The sequence below is a fragment of the Cygnus olor genome, chromosome 5 (assembly GCF_009769625.2).
Source record: "Cygnus olor isolate bCygOlo1 chromosome 5, bCygOlo1.pri.v2, whole genome shotgun sequence".
In the NCBI taxonomy this organism is placed as follows: Eukaryota; Metazoa; Chordata; class Aves; order Anseriformes; family Anatidae; genus Cygnus; species Cygnus olor.
Window position 1 is genome coordinate 15,414,802 of NC_049173.1, and position 23,817 is coordinate 15,438,618.

Here is a 23,817-nt window from a genome sequence, read left to right on the forward strand (position 1 = left end):
GAAAATCACCTGAGCGGGCTGTGGGAAGAGCACTGCTGGGTGACACAGCGGGTCGCGGGGCGCAGGCGTTCCCTTGGGATCACACAAACACTCCCCACTTGAAAGAGCCACAATCTCCAGCTCCTAGTTTGTTTATAGTTAACTCTGCAGATCTCAGCTCGAGTGTTTTGGTAGTCTAAGCAGCGATACTGGACTAGCCTGACTGGATTGTGTCAATTTCTCTCTGTTTACATTATACAGTCCTCATGGTTGGAGAAGCAAATAAAACCTGCACCGAACTACAAATGGCTGTAACAAAATGCCTTGCGTGTTAGGGACATGCTCACAGCAGGCAGGCCGTAGCGATGCCACGCTAACAATCACCGTGCGGCTGAGGTGAAGGGCGGTGTGAAGGGGGGTATCCGATGGGAGAACAGCCTCAAAGGAAACCCGACAGCCCGCGTAGGCTGCTAAAAGCAGGCTAAGGGAGCACGAAGAACAGCCTGGAAGGGCTTTCCATTTACAGCGGCGTTTATTTCGGCCCCACCAGCAGCTGCCGGGAGAGGGGGATCGCTTTGGGGCGCCCGCATGGGGCAGGGGCTGTGAGGGCACCGAGGGACGGGACGGGGCAGGGGGGGCTGAGGGGGCGGCCGGGCCGGGGTCGGCTCCCGGTGAGGGGGCGCAGGACGGGGGCGGCGGGCACGGCTCCGCACCCTGCCCCGCTGCGCTCCGCCCGGCCGGTGGAGGCGGGAGGCAGGGAGGGAGGCCAGGAGGGAGGCCGGGAGGGAGGGAGGGAGGGAGGGAGGGAAGGAGGCAGGGCAGGGGGAGGGAGGGCCGCGGGGCGGGGCGGGGAGCGGAGAGCGGCCGCCTCCCCCCCCCCTTCCCCTCCGCGCTCCGCTCCGCGCCCGCCGACGGTGCCGCTGCCGGTGGCGGTGGCGGTGGCCGTGCCGCCGGGTCCCGGCACCCCCCCCCCCCGGCACGGCACGGCACGGAGCGGCACGGAGCGGGCCGCCGCCGCGGCCCCATGGCCGGGCAGGAGTGGGACTGGTTCCAGCGCGAGGAGCTGATCGGGCACATCAGCGACATCCGAGTGCAGAACCTCCAAGGTAAACCCCCCCCCCCCCCCAAACCCCTCCCACGCCGCCCCGCTCCCCTTCCCCTGCTTCTCCCCCGGGGCCAGCAGGGGGGCAAAGTTTCCCCGGAGCCCAGCGCAGGGGATCGGGGGGGGGTGGGGGGGGGGCGGACACCCGAGCCCGGCCCCGTCGGAGCTGCCGTCGGGGAGGTGCCGGGCTCGCCCCGTACCGGGGGTCCGGCCTCTCGCCCCCGCAGCCCGGAGCGGGCGGGATGCGGGGATGCCGCGGGCTGGAGATGCTCAGCTCTCGGTGCCGAGCAGCCGGGAGGGAGGGAGAGAGGGAGGGAGGGAGGCTGCTGGCCAGCCCAGCGCCCACCCGGCGCACCTCCCGAGCGGCTGCTGTTGAGTAAACACGGGCAGGGATTTGGGGGAAATCATCCACGGGAGGCTCTGCCACGGGCTGTGCCGGCGGGAGGGATGCAAATGTCAAGGTTTGAGCGCAGCTGGGTGCCCGTGCTTCAGGTCCTCCAAGTTATCTCTGCCCCTCGCCAGCAAACTCTTCGTGATGGGCAAGGGCAGCACGAGCGGATGAAGGAATCAAAAGCATCCTTGGTTTATAGGCAAGGGAGAACAATTTGTTTAATGCTGCATACCAATCTTAATCAACGGCTTGCAATATACTGCGATGCATCTTCATGTCCCATAAAAATAATAGACTTGAATTATAGGTCATTATCTCGCTGTTTCTGCATAATGGTGTTAAAGCTCTTTCTGCTGACAGAGACTGTGTGCAGTTGCTGGAAATTAGTTTTTGGTTGGGTTTGATGGTAGAACATGTATAATTTATCAGAAAGGAGACCCAAATTAGCCATTCTTCCAGCTCGTTATTTAACAGTGGATGGGGTCATTCCTCAACATTTTGACTTGCATCTTTATAACCTCCGAAATTCAGATTCTGATTGGCCAGGGCAGGCAATTCCAGGTTGAACTCCCCATGGGTTTTGCCAGTCTTTCATTGCAATATAATTCTACGTTTCTGACTCGTCCCTGTCTCTTTTGTTTCTGTGTGTTAGCATGGATGGCCTGCATCTGATCTCTTGTTGCTCAAAACCCTAGTGATTAAAAGAGGTTTAATCCTTAATTCATCTCCTTTTATGAGAAGGAATAGAAAAGAAATACTTTGTTAAACAACAACAACAACATATTTTTCACTTTACCTCTCAATCGTTTCTTTAAGAAGTTAAACTCTTTCCCTCTCTGGAACTTAAAATGCATATATGGACAAACACAGCCTTCTCTAAAATTCCTATAGTCCTGTAGGAGAATGTCATCCTACAGGGCGAATTCCTCTGAATAACATTATGTTCATGAAAAGACCTCCTGTCTCCTTCTTGCCATACAAGAAGAGTTTTTAGAGATCTAGCAGTTGTCACCTTGCTTGCGCTACTAACGAGGATTTTAAGAAGTTTTATTCCTGGTGTGGGCTCTTACAGGAGAGAAAAGGCATTTGTTCTAAGGTGCTGCTCCAAAACAAGTGATAATATCTTCCACTTACAGCATATATGATTTGTAACACAGAGCTCTCACATTGTCTTCTAGAAATGGAAAACATTTTACAGATGGTAAGTCTGATACTTGGGAGAGTGTGATTTTTGTCACGCAGGAGCTCAGTGGCAAAGCACGGTGCTTTTCTTCAGTATGCTTTCTTGTAAAATGGCAACATATGCTTTATGTTCATACGTAGTAATTAAACTTGCTCCTGCTTTATAATTCAAAATGCATCCTCCCAAAAGAATGCGATCTGAATCATCTCTGGTATCATTGTCTATCGGTTGCAGAATCAATAACAGGTTTGATGTGCCAGAAAGTCAGGACTCTAGGATGAGAAGTAGCTGGGTCTGATGCAGAGTTTCCAGCAGCGCTGGCAGAGCCCCTGCAGGGCCCTGCTGCTCTGGGCCACACGAAGGAGCCTGGGTGGCCAGGTCCCTGTCTGCTGCCATGGCTCCTGCTCCTGCAGCGCTGCGCTCACTCTTGCAAGACCAGCTGTGCATAGAGTAGGTGTTAGGAAGTTGGTGGTTTGTCTTATTCCAGAATGCATCCCTTCAATAGAGAGTATTGAATTGGTGAAGTTGCTTCCTAGTCTCTGGGGACCTCATGGTGTGAACATGGACCCAAGAAGAGGTGTCTGCGATGCACAGAGAGTATGCTGTAAAGAGAGTTCAGTAGGCAGCAGCTAGGTATTTGCAGTTATGAACAACGCATGCAAACACTGGCATGTCTGCATGTAGAGGTGGAGACCGACTGTCTTCTGCTGATGCAGGCAGCTAGCCAAACGGGAGCCCTTTCAGGTCTGGAAGGCAGATGGAGGCATTACTGTCCTGCTGTGTCCGAGCCATCCTGTCCAGCAGCTGATGGAAGAGCCCAAGGAAACAGTGGTGATGACCACCAGGAACGGTATCACTAGCACCTCAGCATCTACCTGGTATCCAAGCTCCCGCAGGCATCATGCAACCATCTGCTGTAGCAGCTTTCCATACTCTTTCTGCCTCCTTTTTTAAAAGCTAAAAGTATTAATTTCTCTTGAAAAGTTCTTCAGCATTTCTTAGCTAAGCTGTAGTGCACTGCTGGCATAAAATGCTATTTGAAGAAGGCATATGTGGTTTCAGTCTGCCGCATGTTCCTTCTCCGTGTGGTAGCTCCACAAAACACCGCTGAAGGATCCAGGATGCCGGTTACTGGGAAGTTCTTGCTCTCATGAGGGTGCTTTTGCAGTAGTGCGATCCCACTCAAGTCAGGTGCTGTTCAAGGTGCATGTGCTGGGTGCAGAAGTAGCCCCAGGACCTATACATTTTGGTATAAAACAGATTGGTGAAATTATAACATGCATGTTTTTTTCAGATGTTTCTCAGGAAGACCCAAATTGACAGTAGTGAAATTTGCTAAAGTGTAGAGGAAAAAAAAAAAAAAAAAAAAAAAAACCAGATGCTTTTGAAAATGGAGTTACAGCTGATTATTTAGATATGGGATTATGTTGATAAACTTTTGTTGTCCCTTACCATCAAGAACTGACATTTTCAATTCTTTATTATTATTTATTTATTTTAATGAAGGAAGTAGTGGTTCTAACCTGTTGTAAGTGAGCAATGCTAAATCCAGGAGTATATCTTCCATTTTCAACAGAGGTATTTTCAGGGAACAGAAGCAAAAGTGGCAATCTGATGGAGAAGAGAAGAGGTAAACATAAGAGGGAGTAAGCACCAGGTGTGGTGACAGGCAAACCAAGTTCCTCACTCCTTTCTCTTTGGTCTCTAAATGCGTTTAATAAACTGATATTATTTTGCTCTTTGTTCTATTTGTATATTCTCCATAGTGAATTTCTCCACATACTGAGAGAGAAAAATGGAAAGCCCGCACAGAATGTAGGAGCACATCATCAAGCAGTGGAATGCTCAATAATTAATTTCCTGCCAGGAGATTTTTCTTCTTTCTTTCTTTCATTATACCACCAGCGGGAACATTTTGTTACAACACAAGAATATTTTAAAATCTTCCTTACTGGAAGCTTGATTTAGGATCATCAAAAATATACTTCCTTACGTGGTGAATTGCACTCGCTAGGAAGAGGCAGCATCCTCAGCAGCAGGAGTTATTCTCTTTTAGATGATATTTTGGTCCTGAATTCAGTACTTTGCAATAGTCCAAATGTATATTCAATACTGTGTTTCTTTCCTTATATTCCTTGGAATGGAATATGTAGAGGTGAATACTTGTATAGTCAGAAGTTTTTTCCATCTCTGGAAAATGAGTGCTATTACAACCATTTAAAAATAACTATGATATAAATGCTCATTTCTTGTATTTATAATAGTGTACACGGTCTGGGATGGTAGAATTCTGCTATTCTTCTATCAGGACAAGACAAGGAGCCCAAAGTCCTGCTACTTGTCATTTTTCTGTTTACTCAGGGTTTGATCCAGATCCAACAGAAATCCATGGGTGTATATTCCTTGATTCCACTGCATTTAAATACTTTCCTGTGTCTCAGGCTTTCTCTGCTGAAGGTTGCATGGTCTTCAAGCACATTTTGAGTGCTAGACAGTAGCATATTGTAGTGTTGTCAGAAATAATTCCAAAATAGTGATTACAGGCTGAAAGAAATAATATGTGCCATACCAGCCCTATGAGCTCCCCATCCTTGCCCTGGTTTGTAATACTGCATCATCACTCGGTCATAAACTCACAGCTCTCCTTGATTTTGCTTGCCTTCACATTTGGATCATTAAAATTTAGAATGTTATAAGCTTTTTTTGTTATATATCTTTATAAGCTTTTGTTGTACGCGATAACTACAGTTGTTAATGATATGAACCCCAGCTTCCTTTGAGATAACATGTCCCTAAGCCTATGTCTTCAGAGGTAATACAGGTGCTTAACTCATGGTAGTTAACTCTCTTTCAGTGAGCCTATCTACATCTCTTTACATCTGGGGGCTTGTGCATCTCTGATGGACATCCAAAGGCTTCACAGTTCATAGTCAGTCAGGAACTCTTGAAAATGTTTCTCTCTATATATTTTTGTTTATCTCTTTATGCATAAAGCATAATGACTACAACTGTTGCACTTAACTGCAGAGAGTGATTTTTATTTTTATTTTATAATTACAAGATGCATCAGCATTTGACCGGGTTGCTGTAGTTTGACATGCTTTTGAAACACATGGAAATTTTATAAATGGAAGGAAACCTTTTTTAATGTAGCCATTAATTCTGACAAAAGTAAGGTGTTGTAACAGTTTGTTACTTCAACTCTTCCATAACTTGTCCCCATGTTCAGTGGCATTTCATTCTGCCCGTAGGCATGCTAATTTCAGTGGAGCTCCTTGTGGATTAAGGTGACATTTGGAAAGATTAAACTGCCTGGAGAGCCTTAGATGAAGGTAGAACCACAAAGTGATGTTGCTCTATATACAAGTTATTCTATATACAAGTTAAATAGGAATTATAAATGCAAAGCCCCAAAATACAGATTCAAATCCAAGTATAAGAAACTAAAGGTGATGCTGGAAAGATAATTCTACTGGTGGGGATGGCTTACAGTGTTTGTCAGCAATGACAGGAAGACTTACCTGCTCCTAATGCAGGAAACACTGGCAGTGAAATGAAGGAGCCGTGAGAGGTAAGAGAAAGTAAAGATTGCATGTTTCAGCATGCAGTTTTAACAAGGTCAATGCCTAATTTCTCTAACAAATTAGAAGTCTGGGTTCTCTGTCCCATTGCAAGGATGAAATTACACCAAATTGAAATCATGCCCAGTAGCTCCACAGTCAAATGAACTTTAACACCCGTGTATTAGCACTTCATCATAAGAGACACTTTTCTTGTTTGGCCTCCACGTACGGACCTGGCTGGAGACATGGGGTCAGCCTGCTGTCACTCACCAGCATCACCTTCTCTTTCTTTCCTTGGGGAGCTGCTGCTCAGGCATGGCCCAGCCTCAGCGTTACTCCTGAGAGCTGGTGACATCTCAGAAGGTATCGCTTGCCTCAAGTTGAATGGTATTAGTTTAAAAATGACAGACTTCAAAACACTGTATTGAAACTAATGCCAGTTAAAAAATATTATGTACTTCTCATAGTTCCTCCTGCTTATTTTTTGGTTTGTCCACAAAGCTTGGACAGAAATTCAAACAATTTTCTTTCTCCAAGCCAATTTCAAGGTTATGTCACTTGCATCCTGAAGTATTTGTAGCATTTACTTTGAAAATATTACAAAGCAGTGACTTTGTTTCCTTCTTCCGTTTTAAAGACAGCTTTCTATTGGACTGGAAGCAACCTTGGGCATTTCGGCTTGTCATTGTCCATTTATGCACTATTTGGTTATGCACTGTGCTGTTTAAACTTAGTGTTGTTGCAGAATACTTGTTAAGGGCGTATGTCTAAAGGGCAAGAGCCAAATGGTATCTGTCTATGTAGAAGTCAAAAAAATTCTCAAAATTATCTATTCACGAGAAGAAATCACCAGATAAGCAGTCACATCTGTGTCAGTACTGGTGTGGTGAAGGGCATCGTAGCACTTTTAAAGAAATAACAGTCTTTCCCTGCGTGTCTTTTTACCTACTACTCTATTTTTATCTCTCCCCACCCAGTTAAGTGCAGGGACTGTAGGTGGAGGATTGCAGGATGGATTTTACTTCATTATAATTGCTGCATACTTCTGTGCAAATAGCTGAGCGGTGTTTTAGCTGTAGATTGAAGCTTCATAACCACAAACACAAGTTTAAATCTGCATCTTCTAAGGAGGATCATAAGAGCAACAGCCTGCATGTCTACAGAATGAGTGCCTGCGGACATGTAACCTGCAAACAGGAAGGATTTCTTTCTAAATCCAGAAATCCCATTGAATCTGAAAATATGTTATCAAAGACACTAAAAAGCTAACTCTAATCTCTATACCAATTACTCAATCTCATGGCGTGATTCAAGGTACAATCGTTAAAATAACGAATTACTTAGAGGGCTTCTGTTAACTATTTTCCATTAACTTAAATATGAAAAAACGTATTTTGTATTGCAGTATCTTGGAAGTTACTCCTGGTGTACATAATTCAGACCCAGTGCGTCTGTGAACAAGGAGTTACCTTGTTTCTTGTAACTTTTATATTATCATCTTTTACTGTTTTTAGTCAGAAATGAGATCTTTCTTGATCAGTGTTGTTGATTTACTTCATTATAGCAATTGATTTTCATGTTCTTCTGTTTTGGAAGTATAATTCCGGTCGTTTATAAAGTACATGCTCACTAAATATGCACCACAGGATTAATTTCAAATAGAAATATTTATATCGCAGCCCTTGTTTTCTTTAATGCATGTATGCCATTGGACCTTCACCTTCCCCTAATTAACACTGGGGATGAGTGTATTTTGTTTAAGTCCCAAATCAGGCAAAGAAGTCTCTGCTCTTGTGCAGTGCCCATTACCAGGGAACACGGTCGGTGCCCCGTGGGTCAGATTTACATGCCGGCCAGACCCCAATCTTGCAGTGCAGATCCCACAGCCTGCAGTGCTGCCTCACTCTCTGGTAATGCCCCATACCCCTGAGTCCACCCAGAGCCCTGCTGAAGTCAGGGATGTTCTACCAGGAGATGGTCCAGCTAGATCAAATTGCAGCACCAGGGCCTCCATGTGCACAGGTATTTTAAGTGCAAAGACAAGTTAAGGACAAATCTCTCCTGCTGGCAATAAATCATACTTATCTGGACTGGAATTTTGTTTTTCTGGGCAACCAGACTTTTCAGTTTTCTTGTCGTGGTTGTGAAACAAGTCTCAGGTGTCTAATTAACCTCCATCATGGTGGATGCCATGGTGCTCCGGTTCTTATAGCAGGACCCCCAGGGTGGGTGACCATGTTTTAGCCAGACTTACACTGAAGCTGAGGTTTAGGTCTCCCACCCAGGATTCTCCTCAGTCTCCAGAGGGACTGAAGTGGCTCAGGTGGCTGTTGTTCATTGTGGCACGCCAGCTGCAGTCTCTGGGTTAACAAAGAGCCATTAAAAGAAAACATTTAATACGCTGCACCAGGAAGAAAGTATTTACAGGAAAGAAAATGCACTTCAAATAAACTGCCTATGTGTGTTTTTTCCCTCCCCACCCAGCTTACCATCACTGTTAATGGTGAAATTGCAGGTCCTACTGTCTTGGCCCTGTCCCTCAGGATAATTCACTTATTAAAACCTCTGAAACCTGATGTGCACTAATCTTACTATTGTCTCATAACTCTCTAGTGCTTAGTATAAGCTACATTTTTAATCTCTCGGCATGTTTCTCTCTGTGTTCTTCAAGAAACCCAAATAACAGTACAACAAACAGCTCGATGGTTTGTCCTCTGTGTGTTACTCGCAGGTTGTGAGAGCCCCTGTCTCAGCCAGGGCTGCCCGTTGCAGGGGGCTCCAGTGGAAGCCCTGCGCTCTTGCCAGACCATGGGCTCTGGTTACCTGCATGGCCTCTCTTGTTGTGCTCTAGCAGTCAGGTAGAAGTGCTTTGCCGTTTTGTTTTAGTCTGCAAAGAAACCCCCAACTTAACGTATGTCAATAGGTGTTTACAGATGCAGCCAATGTAGTTCACCACTAAGGGCTGATTGTGCTTCTCAGCTCAGTGAGAAAGGGGAAAGGCAAGAGGCTCCTGGCACCGTGACACATGAAAGCAATGGCAATGAGAATAACTAAATAACTTTGTTAAAAACTCATCCTGTGTATGACTGCATCTGGACACATGGCTAAAGCTTTCTGGCTCTTACTGATGGTCATTGTAAACACGACCTGCAGTTACAAGTTAATAAAGACATAGCATTTAGAAATAGCATATGAAATGTCTGCTTTAGAAGTATTGTCTGGGATATATGTCAGGAATGAAACATAAGTCTGCCTGGGCTTTTTGCCCAAGGGGAGTAAGAAAGCAAACAAAAGTGGGCAGATGGGGAAGAGCCACAGGGAAGGGGAGCACCTGGTCCCAGCATCGTGGTCCTCAGGAGCCTAACGACATCATGGGAGGGACTGCGGTCAGCACCTGCATATGATAGATAAAATTGATAACAGTGTGTTGAGATATGTTTTGCCCCATCTACATTTCTGACAAGTACTCAGTAGGCCTATATCCATCATGAATTATGAGCGACTTTGGCCGTTATCACTTAGAGTCACTGAGGAAGCGTTTGTTCCCCATCCTTGTTCCCAGTTTCCACGCTGGGTTGGGGACTTCCCATCCCTGATGATTAATGCCACTGAACAACATTCAATTCCTGTTGCTCTCTCTCTTTTTTTTTTTATTTTTTTTTCTTCTAAAGATCTCCCTGGAGACAGGACAAGGCATGATTTAAAGTTACAGGGACTCTTGCATGAATTCTTTCATTTCTGCCCATTATAAAGAAACAGTTTTAAAGGGGCTGTAATGGTGGTTAAAAAGAACTTGTGCTCAGCCGTCTTTCAGAAGTTAATATAATTATTGACCTTGGCTGAAAGAAGACAGAGCATGAATTTTTGCTGGCTAAGCTGCATTTCTTTTGAAGATAGAAGGTCTTTTTGATCTATTCAATGTTGGTCTTTCAAAACTTTAAAACATTGCATGTTTATCAGAAGGATCAGAAAGGACAGGAGATTTAATTGTCTTCAGAAACCACATGTATCAAGAGGAAGCACCATGTTTTGGTTGCTAATACAGTTAAGGAATGCCATAAACCCCTTTGCTATAATGCTGCAGTTGACAGTATCACTCATCATGAGTTTATTTAAGAACTTGGAGGTCGCAGCACTGTGACTGCTCTGAAGTCAGCAAGTGGCCATGACTCTGGAGGTGGTAGCCTGTGTCATCAGGAGAAGGGCAGGCGTACTTCCCATCTGGTCCTGGATGTAGCCAAGGGGGGCTGTCCTCAGGTGCTGAGAGATCCCCGTGTAGCTGCTGAGGTCTGGAAAGCTGATACCCACATGTTTCTTAAGACTGATTTGAAACTAATTGACACAGCCAGTTATATTCAGATTTAGTTTCAGCCCATTGAGATCTTGGGTACCTTTCAAGTCCTTGACTTCCTTTAATTTGGTGGGGTGTCTAAACATTGCTTCTTTGCTTATCCCACAACTAGCTCTAGAGCAATTTTTTTTTCATTCATCTTTTAGTCCTTCACTTTTCTGCTGATACTGATGAAAGCCATTTGCAGAGGTGGTCTGGATGCCTACAGCAAGCCCGGGTCTGAGACACCGATGTTGCATCACTCAAGCCAGTAGACAGCTTTGTCATTCAGGCACTTAATTATGAACTGAACACTCACTTGACCTCTCATACTCTCGTTTTGCTAACGAAACAAAACTTAGAGCAGTGACTGATGGGAGAGCTGCTGCAGTTTGGGCTCTATGAGCAGGAGTTTCCACTCATTTCATTTATCACACTAATGATCAATTTTGGAGCCTAAACACGGGCTACCTCACAGGAGCTGCTTGGAAAACAGCATAATGTGCTAACGTGAGGTCCATGTGACAGAAAGGTTTGCAGAGGCTGCCGGTTCATTTGGGCTTGGCAGTCCTGTTACACATGCACGTTCTTGCACACTGCATTCTTAGAGAAGGATGGGGCTGTTAGGGACGTGGAAGTAGCGTTTAGCAATTGTGGTTTTACAGAGAGAGTCCCAGCTTGTGTTCTGGTACTCAGATAATATTAATGCTGGTAGGAATTTTTTCCCCCAGCTTTGCATTTTTCTTGATGAAAATTGAAGTGTGTCCTTAATACATACTAACAGGGAACTATTTTTCTTTCTTCAGTGTTTGAGTGTCTCATGGTTTTGATGTATTTGTCTAGATGCATCCCTGTTTCAGGGTTGGGGAACAAAGGCACATGAAAGCCAGAGGAATTATTTCAAACTTATCCAGGCAGCCTAATGACATACTCTTCTGTGTGTGAACATGGAAAGTTTTGGTGGAGCAGGCCTTGAACCTCGGTCTTCTCTTTCCAGTGTGACCACTCTAACTACATGACCACTTTCCTCCTTTTACACATACTTTTTCTTTCCTTCACCACCTGACAGCAATACCTAATGTCACCTAACAATTTACATGCATTGTAATACGCATATCGTCTATAATAAACTTTCACAACTTGCTAACTCACATGAAGCTACCAACCCACCTGTCGTCCCAGCGTGTGTTGTTCCCTTGTTTGGCTGCGGGCTGTTTCCTTCTGTATTTACTCAGGTTTGTTGGTGTTCTCTGCAATGCACACAAGTTGGTAGGTCAAGACTAACTGAGTGCAAGCAGACTTGGTCAAAACTGAGTGCAAGCATACTTCATTTTGGCTTGGCTTAGGTTTTTATGGTACAAGTAGAACCAAATGTTTATGGAATGTAGACAACTTCCTTTATTCTACTTCATCCTGCCTGGGAAGATGTATTTTCTGAAGTCTTATGTTGACCATCTTTATGAGTTACTATTTTATCATCTTCAGGTAAAACTTTTTTCCTCTGAATGCTTTGGAATTATCTCAGTCAAGAGCCAAGTCAGCTGTGCTTTCTTGGCCTCTTCTTACTGTACTTTCAGTTCCCTGAGTTTATTCCAGGAGTTCTGTTTGCTTTGCTTTGAGTGTGTGTTGCTAGAAAGAAGATAAAGTGGATCTGGGGAAGGAAGTAAACTTCCTACTAGAAGCCAGAAGAATATCCTTCATCATGAACATCTCCAGGAACTATGATTTCTTTTTCTTGGGGAATGTATACTAAAAGCTTTCCGTTTGCATGTATAAATGAATCAGATCAAATTTATCCCAGGCTGTCAAATTGTACTCTTAAGTTTGGTTCTCAGAATCACCCAAATGTTAATTTAACAGAGAGCAGTGCTGTGTCTAGTGGCATGAAACCATCTCTCCTTTGTGTGTGGGTCTGGAAGAGCTCAGTTGTGGGTGGAGAGAAAGACCAACAGAGAGCTTGCTTAGGGCATGCATGAGGTATTCATCCTGCCGGAACGTAGAGAGATCTATCCAAAGATATCTGTCTGCCCTATTATAAGGGTATGTTCTGCAAGAGAAGGAAGTGAGAGAGTTAACAGAAAATTAGAAATAGGAGAGCAATCAAATTGCTCAAAACCAAATCACATCACAGAGGGGTGAAGCAATGAATTGCCTCACCTTGCAATATGGATTATAATGGAAGCTCTGTGACACCTGAGACTGTAAGCTGTCCTGACTCGGAGCCATTTGAAGCCGGTGTCTTGTGGAGTTGCAACTTGATAAATAAGCCGTTCTGATCTTCTCTGGGAAGACTTCTTTGTTTTTTTTTCCCAGTTTCTCAAGCTCTTTGGAATTTATCTGATGATGTCCGTCTTGGTTTGGCTTCATGGCATGAACAGGGGAAAGCACTGCTCTCTAGTCTCATGACTGTTAAAGATGAGTTATTAATATGTAAAGGAATTAACACTGGTGTTTTGCTGAGGCTTTTACCACCTGGTTTTTCAATTGTTCTTCCCACGTGAGTGTGAGCAGTACCAACACCTGGCCACTCCTGAAGTAGCCCGGAGTCTTCCCAAGGCAGGGCTGCTCCTATGCTGCCTTGCCCACTGCACCCCAGCGCTGACCTGCGATCAGCATGCACGGAGCTGATCCATTGCTTAAGGCTTCTTTGGGAACCCCAAAGAACAATAATGTCCTGTTGACTAGGATTTTACTATTTATATCCATCAGCTGAGCAGCCGCCTCCTCTGCCAGCTCCCTGGTTACCAGTGTGTAAGTCTCTCAGCCACGTGGTCTGCTGCATGGTTGACAAAACGATTTTTAATTTCAAGAGGAATTTGTTTGAGGCACTTAGAAAGGTAAATGCATTGATGAAAAAGGACTGAAGCTTTTCTTGCTCTGTTAACCTCTTAGTGTTTTGGACTTCATGCAAAGAGACCAGCAGGAAGCTAACCTAAAAATAAGGGGTATCATCAGAAAACAATACAAGCCTATAGCAATGCAAAGAGGAAAACAACTAGATCTCCTATAGGTATGTCTGTGGAGAAGTGCTGACATACATCTTTATCTTTCAGATTAAAGACCAAATCCTGCCACCCACATACTCTCCCAGCAGTTAATTCCTTTCTCGTTTTTTTTTTTTCTTTTTCCCTGTAGCAGATTGTCAATCTACTTGAGTAGAAAAGGTGTCATCTCCTAGAAAAACCCTTCTCTGGCTTTGAAACATAGGAAAGGATATGTAAAATTTAGACTGGTATTTTCAAGGCTGCTTCTTTAAAGTGAGCTTTTTAAGAGAGGCTGCACAATTTACTTAAAAGAGAGAAAATAGTCAAACCTGTGGGAGTCTGCTAGGGTGAAGTGAAAAGAAAGCAATTATTTCACTGGGACCTTTTTATAAAGATTTCTGAGGCTTCAGTCAGAAAGGAAAGTGTGCTAATAACTGCACTTAGTTAACTGGCATCAAGTCCAGTTGCTTTGGCTCCAAAATGGATAAACCCTGTCATGGGTGGAGAAGGTTAAACCTGATCTGAAGCAGAAGCAGCCACTGCTTCTAGTTTGAGCTGTTTTTATCTGTGTGAACAGGGATCGTGTAGTTCCCAAGTTCTGCTTTGGTGCCAACCCACATGCAGGTCTATGGATATGGTTTCCAGAGACCAGATCTTCTCTGAAGTCCTCGCTGGTGTACCCACCAGGGAAGCACCACGCAGCTCTTTGCTTCCCAGTTCCTTCTCCTGTGCATTTTGGGAATGTGATGGTTCTGCACAGCTCTGCTCTCCTGTGCTAGCACTTCCCAACACTGCCTTTGAGGTTTTCTAATGCATGTACACACTCCCTATTAATCCACTGCAAGCAAAATACAGGACGTGTTCAGCAGTTAAAAGTGAACTGGGAATACTTGGAAAAAACTATGTTTTCTGAAACCATTTTTAATTATAATGAAAGCTTTGTGCATATAAAAAGTTTGGAGTATTTTTGATACCATCTGGATACCTAGGCTTGGACAACAAATTGCTTGTGACATAGTGACGACAGTGTATAATACTGTGTTCTTGTAAACCATGTCTCATTAATGTAGAAGCACATGGATTTTCCTGCAAAATGTTGATTCACCATCTGTGCTAGTATTCTTTGCATGAAGTTAAAGACTGCCCTTTGCGTTGCAATTGCAGTGGACCCATTCTGTTCTTAGGACTTGTCTCTCTTGGACCAAATGAGTAGGTCACAGAAGAAAAAACTACACCAAACAGTACTTATTGCTAATGGTTATTTACCTTACTTCCAATGGGGGAGCTGTTAAAATTTATTAAAAGTGGAACTCACAAGATTAAGTAACATTTTACTGTTGCTCACACTTTCCATTTTTCATGCTTTGCCTTTAGTTTGCTTACTTGGGCTGTAAACCCTGGGTCTTGGGGAAACTGTGAATTCTGTGTATGCCCCTTGTAGATGTCAAAACCTAAATTCATAAGTTTGTAAAGGATAGTAACATTACTAGAATTAAAATGTCAGAGGTGGGAGCTGCACATTGAATGGTTTACATCTTGGTTTGAGTCATGTTCCTTCTCAATTCTAAAGTAGCTAAGAGATTATTTATTTTCTGAGCAAGGAATTTGCATTTTGAGTCTGGCCTAAGTCTGGGGGTCCTCAGTTTCATTGCATGTTTCTACTGACTTGAACTGCCCTCAATGGGAGGCCTGTTATATTTACTTAATTAATAGTTGATATTTTTATACAGATGATGTTGCAAAACAGTTTGTCTCTTCACTGTAATGTGATTTGAAATACTCAAAGGATGTTTCACTTGCTGTTAAACTTTATTCCACTATCATGTAATTGATAGCTTCATTTATACTACTGAGTTATATGAGACAATACTGATGGTTTCCAGACGAAGTATGTCTAAACCAGAGATCTTTAACCACCTTGTTTTTTATTCACATCTCCTGAGTCCTTCTTTTTTTTCATATTCTTGACCCTGAGGAATAAATGGATTATCTTTAAGAAAGTACATTAGCAGTAAAAATTTAATCTGCTTCAATAACTTCATGAACAGAGCATGACTTAGAACAGTACAATTGAGGGACAAATTCTGTTTTCTTGCTCTTCCACTAGCTTTACAGAAGTAGACCTCAGCCTTGTGGAGAAGAGCTGCTTTATAAAAGATATTGATTTACATTTTATTAATGAGTTTTTAAGGTAATTTTGATGTATCGGTAAATAATACCAAAGGGGAAGGAAAGGGCTTAAAAAAGAGATTCTTTCTGATGTGATGTAAAAGTGACACAGAGTTATCAGTCAAGACTTCTAAGGGAGCTGCAGGGGAAGATGATTAAAACAGGACAAGAAGAAGATAGTTTCAGAGTTTCCAAAAGGGCTGGAGCAGGAGAGGCTGACAGAGCAGGAAGGCAACTGATCCCTCTGCTTTAGAGGCAAGTTCATCTCTTTGACGACTCAGTGAATGCCTCTAACTGGATAATATAACAAATTGGAAACAGCAATAGAGAAGCCTTTCTAAAGTCCTTGAAGTTAACTTCTGGTGGGGTCTAACAAAGTAGAAGCAGTAGTGGCTAGGAGTGCTTGCCAGACTATTATCAGAAAATTGGCTGGAGTAGCATATACTGCACTAGAGCATGGGAATAGAAGAAACTTGAACAAGTAGCTAGATAAAAGCCTATGATTTTGCCTGCTGGGATGAAAAATCCTAGGTTTTTCAATGGGGACGGGGAAAAAGAGTTGGTTATGGCATAGGAAACTAAAAAATACTTTGATGAATATTTTTGATGACTTACATCTGCCAAATTAATGTACATATGAAAACCCCTGTAACATATATATAGAAACTGTTATGCCTTCATCCTCCCTTTTTGTCATATTAATATCCTTGCCTGCAACTGGGATCTGATCTTGCACCCACTGAATTTTTTGCCATTGAGCTCAGTTGAGCTAAATCAGGCTGCTGCAGCTGCGGAGCCACTCATTTCTGCCAGTCTCGAGTGCACAGTGGTTACATGCAAAGTGGTTACATGCAAAGGTGCAGGGCACACAGTGGGAGTGCTCCATGGGCCACAGTACAGCTACAGTCAATTTATATATCTGTCTGCATTCCAAAAACCTGAATATACAGAAATGCATACCAGAACAAGATCCAGATATGTAGATCTGTATCCCTGTATACTGGGCCTTGGTTGGCATATTGTGAGGTGGGCAGCAGCACATCTGTGCAGCAGGAGTGATGTGGAAGCCCCTAGGTGGATGTTACAACAGCTTTGTGTATTTGCCTAGTTGTAGGAGACATTATTATGGCTTCTGGACTACTCAGAAGAGCAATTAACAAGTCCAAAAGGTCTTGCCTCAAGGCTCTGACAAGCCATGAATTAAACATTTAATTCTGTGTCCTGTCTTCCATTTCTGTAACATGTTCTTTCAGAAGATTGTGTAATGTCTTATTTTCCCCTTTAAATAAAAAAATTCAACAGCCTAGTGCTCATAGCAGGGGAACAGGAAAGTCTTTTTGTCATCTCTTCACAACATACAACTTCTTTTTTTTTTTTTTTAAGGTGCTGGTTATGAAAGAAACATTTGTTTCCAGACCATAATATCTTAAGGTTATTCAGTACCTTCACTGATGAGAATCCTGAGAGCAATAGCAATCTGCTGGGCATTCAGCAGTAACAGCTGCTGCCTGCCTGCCTGATGCTATTAAAACACAGATTTAGCATTTATTTACTGTGCCACAGAGCAGTGAGCCTGGCTACAGCCACAGATATGATGTAGTTAAGGAATAACAAAGCATGTGTCTTACATGAGTACACTCCAAAGTGAATCCAAATTAACTTTCCTGAAAGTTGACCAACTAAACCACTTTGGATGTCAGCATGACGTTCCTCTGCAGAACTAAGGTGGCTCTACTTCAACTTTTCATGGCTGAATGTAAACTGAGTTAAGGATGCTTTTTCTAGATGCAGATTACCTCTGTTGGTGTCTTCCTTGAGACAAGCTCCCAGCTGCTGGCGCTGCCCACTTGAAGCCAACCAAAGTCCATGGCAGAGGAGGTGGATGCCAGGCAAGCTGTGATGTCCGTCTGCCTGGAGGCCAGCAGCGCACCAAGGGACATGTCACCAGCCGGAGAGGGGCTGAGGGAGGTGGGGGACAGTGACAGGGACCTGGAATGGGGAAAAGTGTGTGCTTTGCAGCAGGATGAATGCCTTCGGAGCTGGGCTGGGTCCCAGAGACAGTGTCTGGAGGCTGTGCCCAGAGGCACTGGCAGAGGAGAGGTTTGGCTGGGTAGGCTGAGCACAGAGCCCTGTCCTGCCCCAGCAGTGGAAGTGAGGCTAATGTGTGTGTAATTCTGGCTCTTGCTTTTGTCATTGCCTTGAGGCAGTGAGGAGTTGCTATGTGGCTCCTCTAAACACAAACAGGCTAGGAAAGAAATTCCAGAGCATTTCCCTGCATTTCTGCCTCTACAAGAAAGTCACTGAGGGATGCCTGAGCTTTTAATGACAAGGATGCTTACCAAGGGCCACATCTGTGTGTAGAGGTATGTTTACTGTGCAGTTGACAAAGCAGAGTGATATACCTTAATGTGCTAGTTCCCTCGAAACAGCTTATTAATCTTTTTCCAGACTTGGGGATGCTCCAGGGAAACCTCCTCTTCCCTAAACTCTGCTGGGTATCCCTACACCACCCCATGGCTACACCTTACCTGTTTGCCTGGTGATCCATGCCATATAATTATTCCTCCAACCTCTCAGAAAACGCTGTCCTAATTCGATGTCATGCCAGCGAATGTGGAATGAGAAATCGCTTTCACTGCCCAAGGAGCTTGTTGCTGCCTCGCAGGGGTCCCCAAGGTGCCCTGCGTGCCCACTGGGGAGCTGCTCACTTCCCATATCAGTTATGTGGGGCACAGGCCCGCCTACACTGGTGACGGTAATTCTAAACAGCATCATCTTGGCGGTAATTTGGTCCCAGAGCCCGTGGCTTTGCTGCTGGGGGTTCTCTGCAGATGCTGGCTTTGCAGTGTGTGGGTGGAGGAACTTGCAGATCCAATGCCCACGCCAGCAAAATGCTATCATCTGTGTTTCCGGTACTGGTGCTCGTCTGTTTTTTTTTTTTTGTCCTTCTGCACAGAGAACCTTGTTTAGTTGCAAAAGTAAATTATAAACTGAGGCTGCTCTGTGACTCCCAGTCAATGCAGAATTTAATTGTTAGGATGATAAATATTTGAGCAGTAAAGTTGCTGCCATGGTATAAGCTATGTAAGGTTTGCAGGGAGAGGTAATGTCTTTTATTAGGCTGACCGATAAGTTGCTCTGTTGTTTTTCCAGCTCCTGTTTGTTGGCCTAATAAAAGCTACTACCTCACCTCTGTCTTCTTTGTTGTGGCACAATTATCTTTGTAATAGAAATCAATGAAGTTAGCCCTGTGCTTTGCTGACCGCAAACTATGAAACAAACAAACAAATTCAAGGTTAGTTTGAATAAATCCATATTATTTGTTGCCTTGCATATGTTGTTCTTTAATTTGTTACTATTGAGGAGGGAAAAAAAAAAGTTCTTTCATTTATACATGTAATCTCTTGAAAATACATCATGGCTTTGATAGCATGACTACACATAAATAAGATTACAGCCGTGACTGACTGAGAATAAAAATTTAGCAAAAATCACAGGCAGGGCCTGGTCTGACTACTAAAGCCAATGCTGTTGCAAAATGTGAAATTTTGGCTTTGATAGGTAGCAGATGGATGGATTAAATAAAGCCGTAGACAGGATGGCATTGTCTAGTTATGCTGCAATAACCTGAGTTTTCTGGCCCCTGAGCAGAGTCCCACAGCAGTGTTTCATGACAAAAAACAATGTATAAAATGTGCCTGTGCAGTCTGTAGTCTTGTTAGCGATTCAGGCATGTATAATGCGTCAAAACAAGAGGTTCCATTGCTTGCAATGTAAATACTACAAATCACACAAACATTTTCCCTTGCTCATTTGACTCTGTAGGGTGAGGCCTATTTGAAGTTCAGCCTACCTGGGTTTGCTCATGCAGCGCAAATACCTGGAGAACGCTCCAGGAGGGTACAAGTGAGGGCCTACCAAGGCCTCACCAGGCTGCCGGCCTAGTTACAGGAGGAGCCGCGGGACTGAATTCACCTTTCCTGCTCCTGCCGAGGCCAGGAGAGCAGTCAAAGTGGAAATGTGTTTACTGGAGCGAGATTCAATTTACTAATGAGAGTCACATTTGGGAGAGCTTCGGTGTAAATAGCAGGGGGGTTGTTTGGAAGGCTCGCTGGGAAACTATGTTGGCAAGGGTTGCCTTGATAAAAATGCGGTCTGCTCATATCTGCCGTCACTGTAACTGCTCATATGACATGCCAGGAAGGTCCCTTGTGTTGACTTCATCCCCATTCAAGTTGTCTTTATCATTGCTGCAGCTTTTAATGGCAAACACCTTGAGTTGTGGTGCTTTCCAGTGACTGGGTGCAATTTCTGCACCTAGCCGTCCTGGCTCATGAGGCCCCCAGGGCTCTCTTTACCATTTTGGCATTTCTCCCTCTCAGTCCCAAGCTGTCTGTGAGTTGGATGTCCTAGGCTAAGCACATAGATTTCCTCTGGAGCTGTGATTTTTCATTGTCTGCAATTATTGACAAAATAGTTGTGCAGATATGTAAAACCCAGGTTTTAAACACATGCATTGCTACTGTCCTGGCCGTGGTACCAAACACAAGTCCTTTAGAAATGGACCGATACAGGCCATGATCTGGGAGTCACTGTTTTCAGTGGGGGTAGGAGATAACAGGAGCATTTGCCGTCTCTTGCCATGGCTGGCTGACCGCCCAGTTACCTGAAGGCTTCTCCTTGTCACGCCAGGTCACACAGAGCCCATCCCGCCCGCAGGCTGGCTGTAATACATAGCCCTCCATTTTTTCTCAAATTGACTTGCACACAAAGAAGAGAATTTCCCCATTCCCCGTGCTATTTCCTTGCATTTCGGGGATGGGGGGAATGCAGAGGTCACCCCAATTTCCTTTTGGAAACACTAATCCTTTTCTGCAAACACTAATCCTTTTCTGGCGAACAAGAGCTGCCCTGCTCACGAGGAGCCCATGGTCCCATCAGCCTGCCCTTACGCACCGCGCACACTACCAGAGCATGTCAAAGGGCAGAGTGTTCTCCGCAGAGCCTCCTTCATCATGTATAAATGCTGCCTTGTTTAGGCAGCTTGGCTATTTGTTTTTACTTCATTTTGCCAGCATAAACCCCTTTCATTTTTCTCCCATGGTATTTACAGAAGATTGTGGTCCCATTAATCACTTGCGTTCCTCGCTCACTGCATCTGCCATGGAAACCTCCAGATTTACTCATCTGCACTCTCCAGGGTGGAGGCTGACACGACTGGCGAGCGCCGATTCCTACCTGCCGCTGTATTCTGAATTCAGCCGTCTCTGCCTGCCCACATTTGAGTTCCTTGATTTCTTTCCTAATGCAGATTGAGTATCCAGTGCTTATCAACAGTTAAAATTATATTTATTAAAATTGAGTCATTTGGGTTAATGCTGAATTTCTCTCTAGGGGAAACAGGACAATTGAGTGAAAAAAATCCTGGATGTGGTCGGGATGTTCATCCCTGGGACAAGACAAGATTCTGTGACTTCTTTGGATGAGATCCATTAATATTTCACGTAGAAAGCCCAGAAAGCATTTTGCTGTGGGAAAGAACAAACGTCTCTACCAAATCTGAGTATCCGTTGATTTCAAAATAAGTTGTCAGGTGATTTCAGTTTTTGGTGTTTTTTTACCCATTTTCTTACTTTGTTCCCTTCTTTTCCTATTCCCCATCCCACCAGCCAGAATCATTAAATAACTTCTGACAAAATCAGAGATACGGTAGTTGCAAACCTGTCCCTGCAGAGCTGGTTGCTTTCATAGCAAAGCACACAGTGTCGAGCAGGAGCCAGCTCTAGTCCTTCCTCTGAAAAAAATCCTTCCCATGTTAAAGAGAGATTTTACTTATGCAGCACTTTAATAACGCTCAAAATGTAACTTTGTTCTAGCGATATTAACTGTTTTAAAACAACCATTGAAGTGGTATTCCAAAAAAACAGTGGAAATCCCCAACAACTCCTACTCATGAAGGTGTTAACTCTTTTCAAGAGCAGCCTGGCTGTGATCTCTCTGTCACTTCAACCCTAACATGACGTGCCACCTTGTACATGTCTGAACTGTGTTGAACTTGTCTGGAAATAGGCTGGAAGTGCTTCAGGGTAGCGGCTTTGTGTGTGTGCGCATAGCTATGCAGTCTGGATCAAGCTCTTTCTGATTTTCAGCTCTGCTAATAATTAACCCTCGGCTAGTAATAACTATCCAGCATAATGATAACCACACCACTGGCTCTTGTCCACAAGGTTACTAGGTACTACATGGCAGATCTAGTCCACTTAAGTCTGGGAGCTGATGTCTGCAAATGTGAACGAATGTCAAAGCATCTAAATTCTGGGCACTTCCCAGTATCTTTTTCCAAATTCTGTTACTTTATAGGCAGATCTCAGTTCATCTGTATTTTGATCTGTTACACCAGCCCTGAAGAGCTTTCTTCTTGCAGAGACTTCATTAAAGCTCTTGAGCACACATTGCGGGCTCTGCTCTAATGTTTGCATTATTGATGGTGCTTTTTCATGTTAAACTGGTTTGACCATAAACTGCGTGAGATTAAGTCCAGATCTGTTTTATCTAGATGGCTTTTCCGACTTCCATGCCATGTGAAGGTGGGTAGGCAAAGCAGCAGTTGGATTTCTATGTTTTTAATCAGTCTTTCTGCCAGACTTCTCAAGGTATGTAACACACAAACAGGCGGCAAGGCTGCGTACTGCTGCCGATCACCGATGCTTTGGCAGCTCACGTAGGAAACATTACTAAGAGGCGCAGAAATTAATGTAATTTGTGCTTTAAATATAATCTGCTGTAAATATCAGCTGCTCATTCTTGCTTCCTTTGCCCTGACTGCATTCCCTCAACTGATTGCCATCGGAGCCAAAATCCTGGCACACACGACTCGGCTGCTGAGCTGCAGGATTGAGTCTCATTCTGATGGATAAAACTCAGCGAGGAGAAACTTTTTGCTGGAAATCAAAGGCAGCTAATACAGATGGGGAAGGGGGAGCACACGACTCTTCTTGTCCCCCTGCCTGCTGTCTGACTGGAGCGGGGACCCTGGGTCTCACCCCACAGATGGTCCGTCCTGAGTCTCCCAAGCAGCCAATTTATGGCCTCTCCCTAAATGCATGTGTGAAGGAAGGGGAAAACTGAGCTGGTTTTAATCGCGTGTTTCTAAGCAACCAGGTAATTCTCTGCAGCCTGTCCCTAAAGGGAAATTCCTGTTTCCCTGCACCTCTGCTCAGCTGCTGCAGAGGATGCCTTCTCTGCTTTCTCCAGGTCCTGGTATGGTGGGACCTGCTGCAGTCAAGTCAGAGGAGGGTTAAAGCTTTTCAGCATTTTTCCAAATGTCGTGGGGGAGGGCGAGGAAGCACAGAAAGGGAGCTTTGTTCAGGGTGGCCACACACTGCGTGTAACAGGTAAGGGGGTGCAAGTCCTGTTTGCAGTAAAACTTCTGCTGTGAAGTTCTGCTGGTAATAAAATGACTGAATTCTGGTTTCAGTCTGTTTGAGCTTCTCAGAGTGGCTGTAAGAACTAACCTTTTATTAATAAAAGATTGATGAATTTGAGACTGTAGAGATAAGAGTTGGAGGAAATAGAAATCAAATGAGATCCCTGAGCTTCTCCACCATCTGAAGAATGGGGATGCCTGGTTGGGGCTCCAGAATAATTGTTAGACTTATAAAGATCTTTCTTTAAGGAAGCCACATGAGCTATACACAAGCAGTTATACTGCAGGAGCTAGTATCTGCTAAGCCCCACTAGTAAAAGTGATGTGTGGTGAACCCAGAGGTGTGCTGGCTTCGTGCAGTAACTGGGCAATTAACCCGAGTCCTGGCTGTAGCCCCAGTGGGGAACCTCAGTGCCTGTTCAATGAAGTGGGGTTGGAGAACTTGAGAATGTTTCTGTGGGTCCAGGGACATAATTTACTGGTGTTGACCAGATATAAATGCTGGTTAGACTGAGGGAAAAAAAATCCACAAAGAATACCACGGTAGTCAACAGGAGGGGGTATGGTTAAGAGAAATGGGCATGTCTTGGCCATACAAGAGGGATGCAGCACTGACACCTGGTTTGGATTCTGACATGCAAGGTATTTGACAATCTGAAGCTCAGCTGAGAACCAGTCCCTGTTGTCCTT

At 44.2% G+C, this 23,817-nt stretch overlaps 1 protein-coding gene across 2 annotated transcripts in view; it reads left to right on the top strand.

The window, feature by feature from the left end:
* Positions 1 to 881: 881 nt before the first annotated feature.
* Positions 882 to 23,817, top strand: part of CLMN (calmin) — a 75,239-nt gene continuing 52,303 nt past the window's right edge. For both annotated transcript variants that reach the window (XM_040558871.1, XM_040558872.1), the window contains exon 1: positions 882 to 1,085. In XM_040558871.1, coding sequence (XP_040414805.1) covers positions 1,004 to 1,085 — 82 coding nt within the window. In that variant the 5' untranslated portion in view covers positions 882 to 1,003. The remainder of the gene's footprint in view (positions 1,086 to 23,817) is intronic.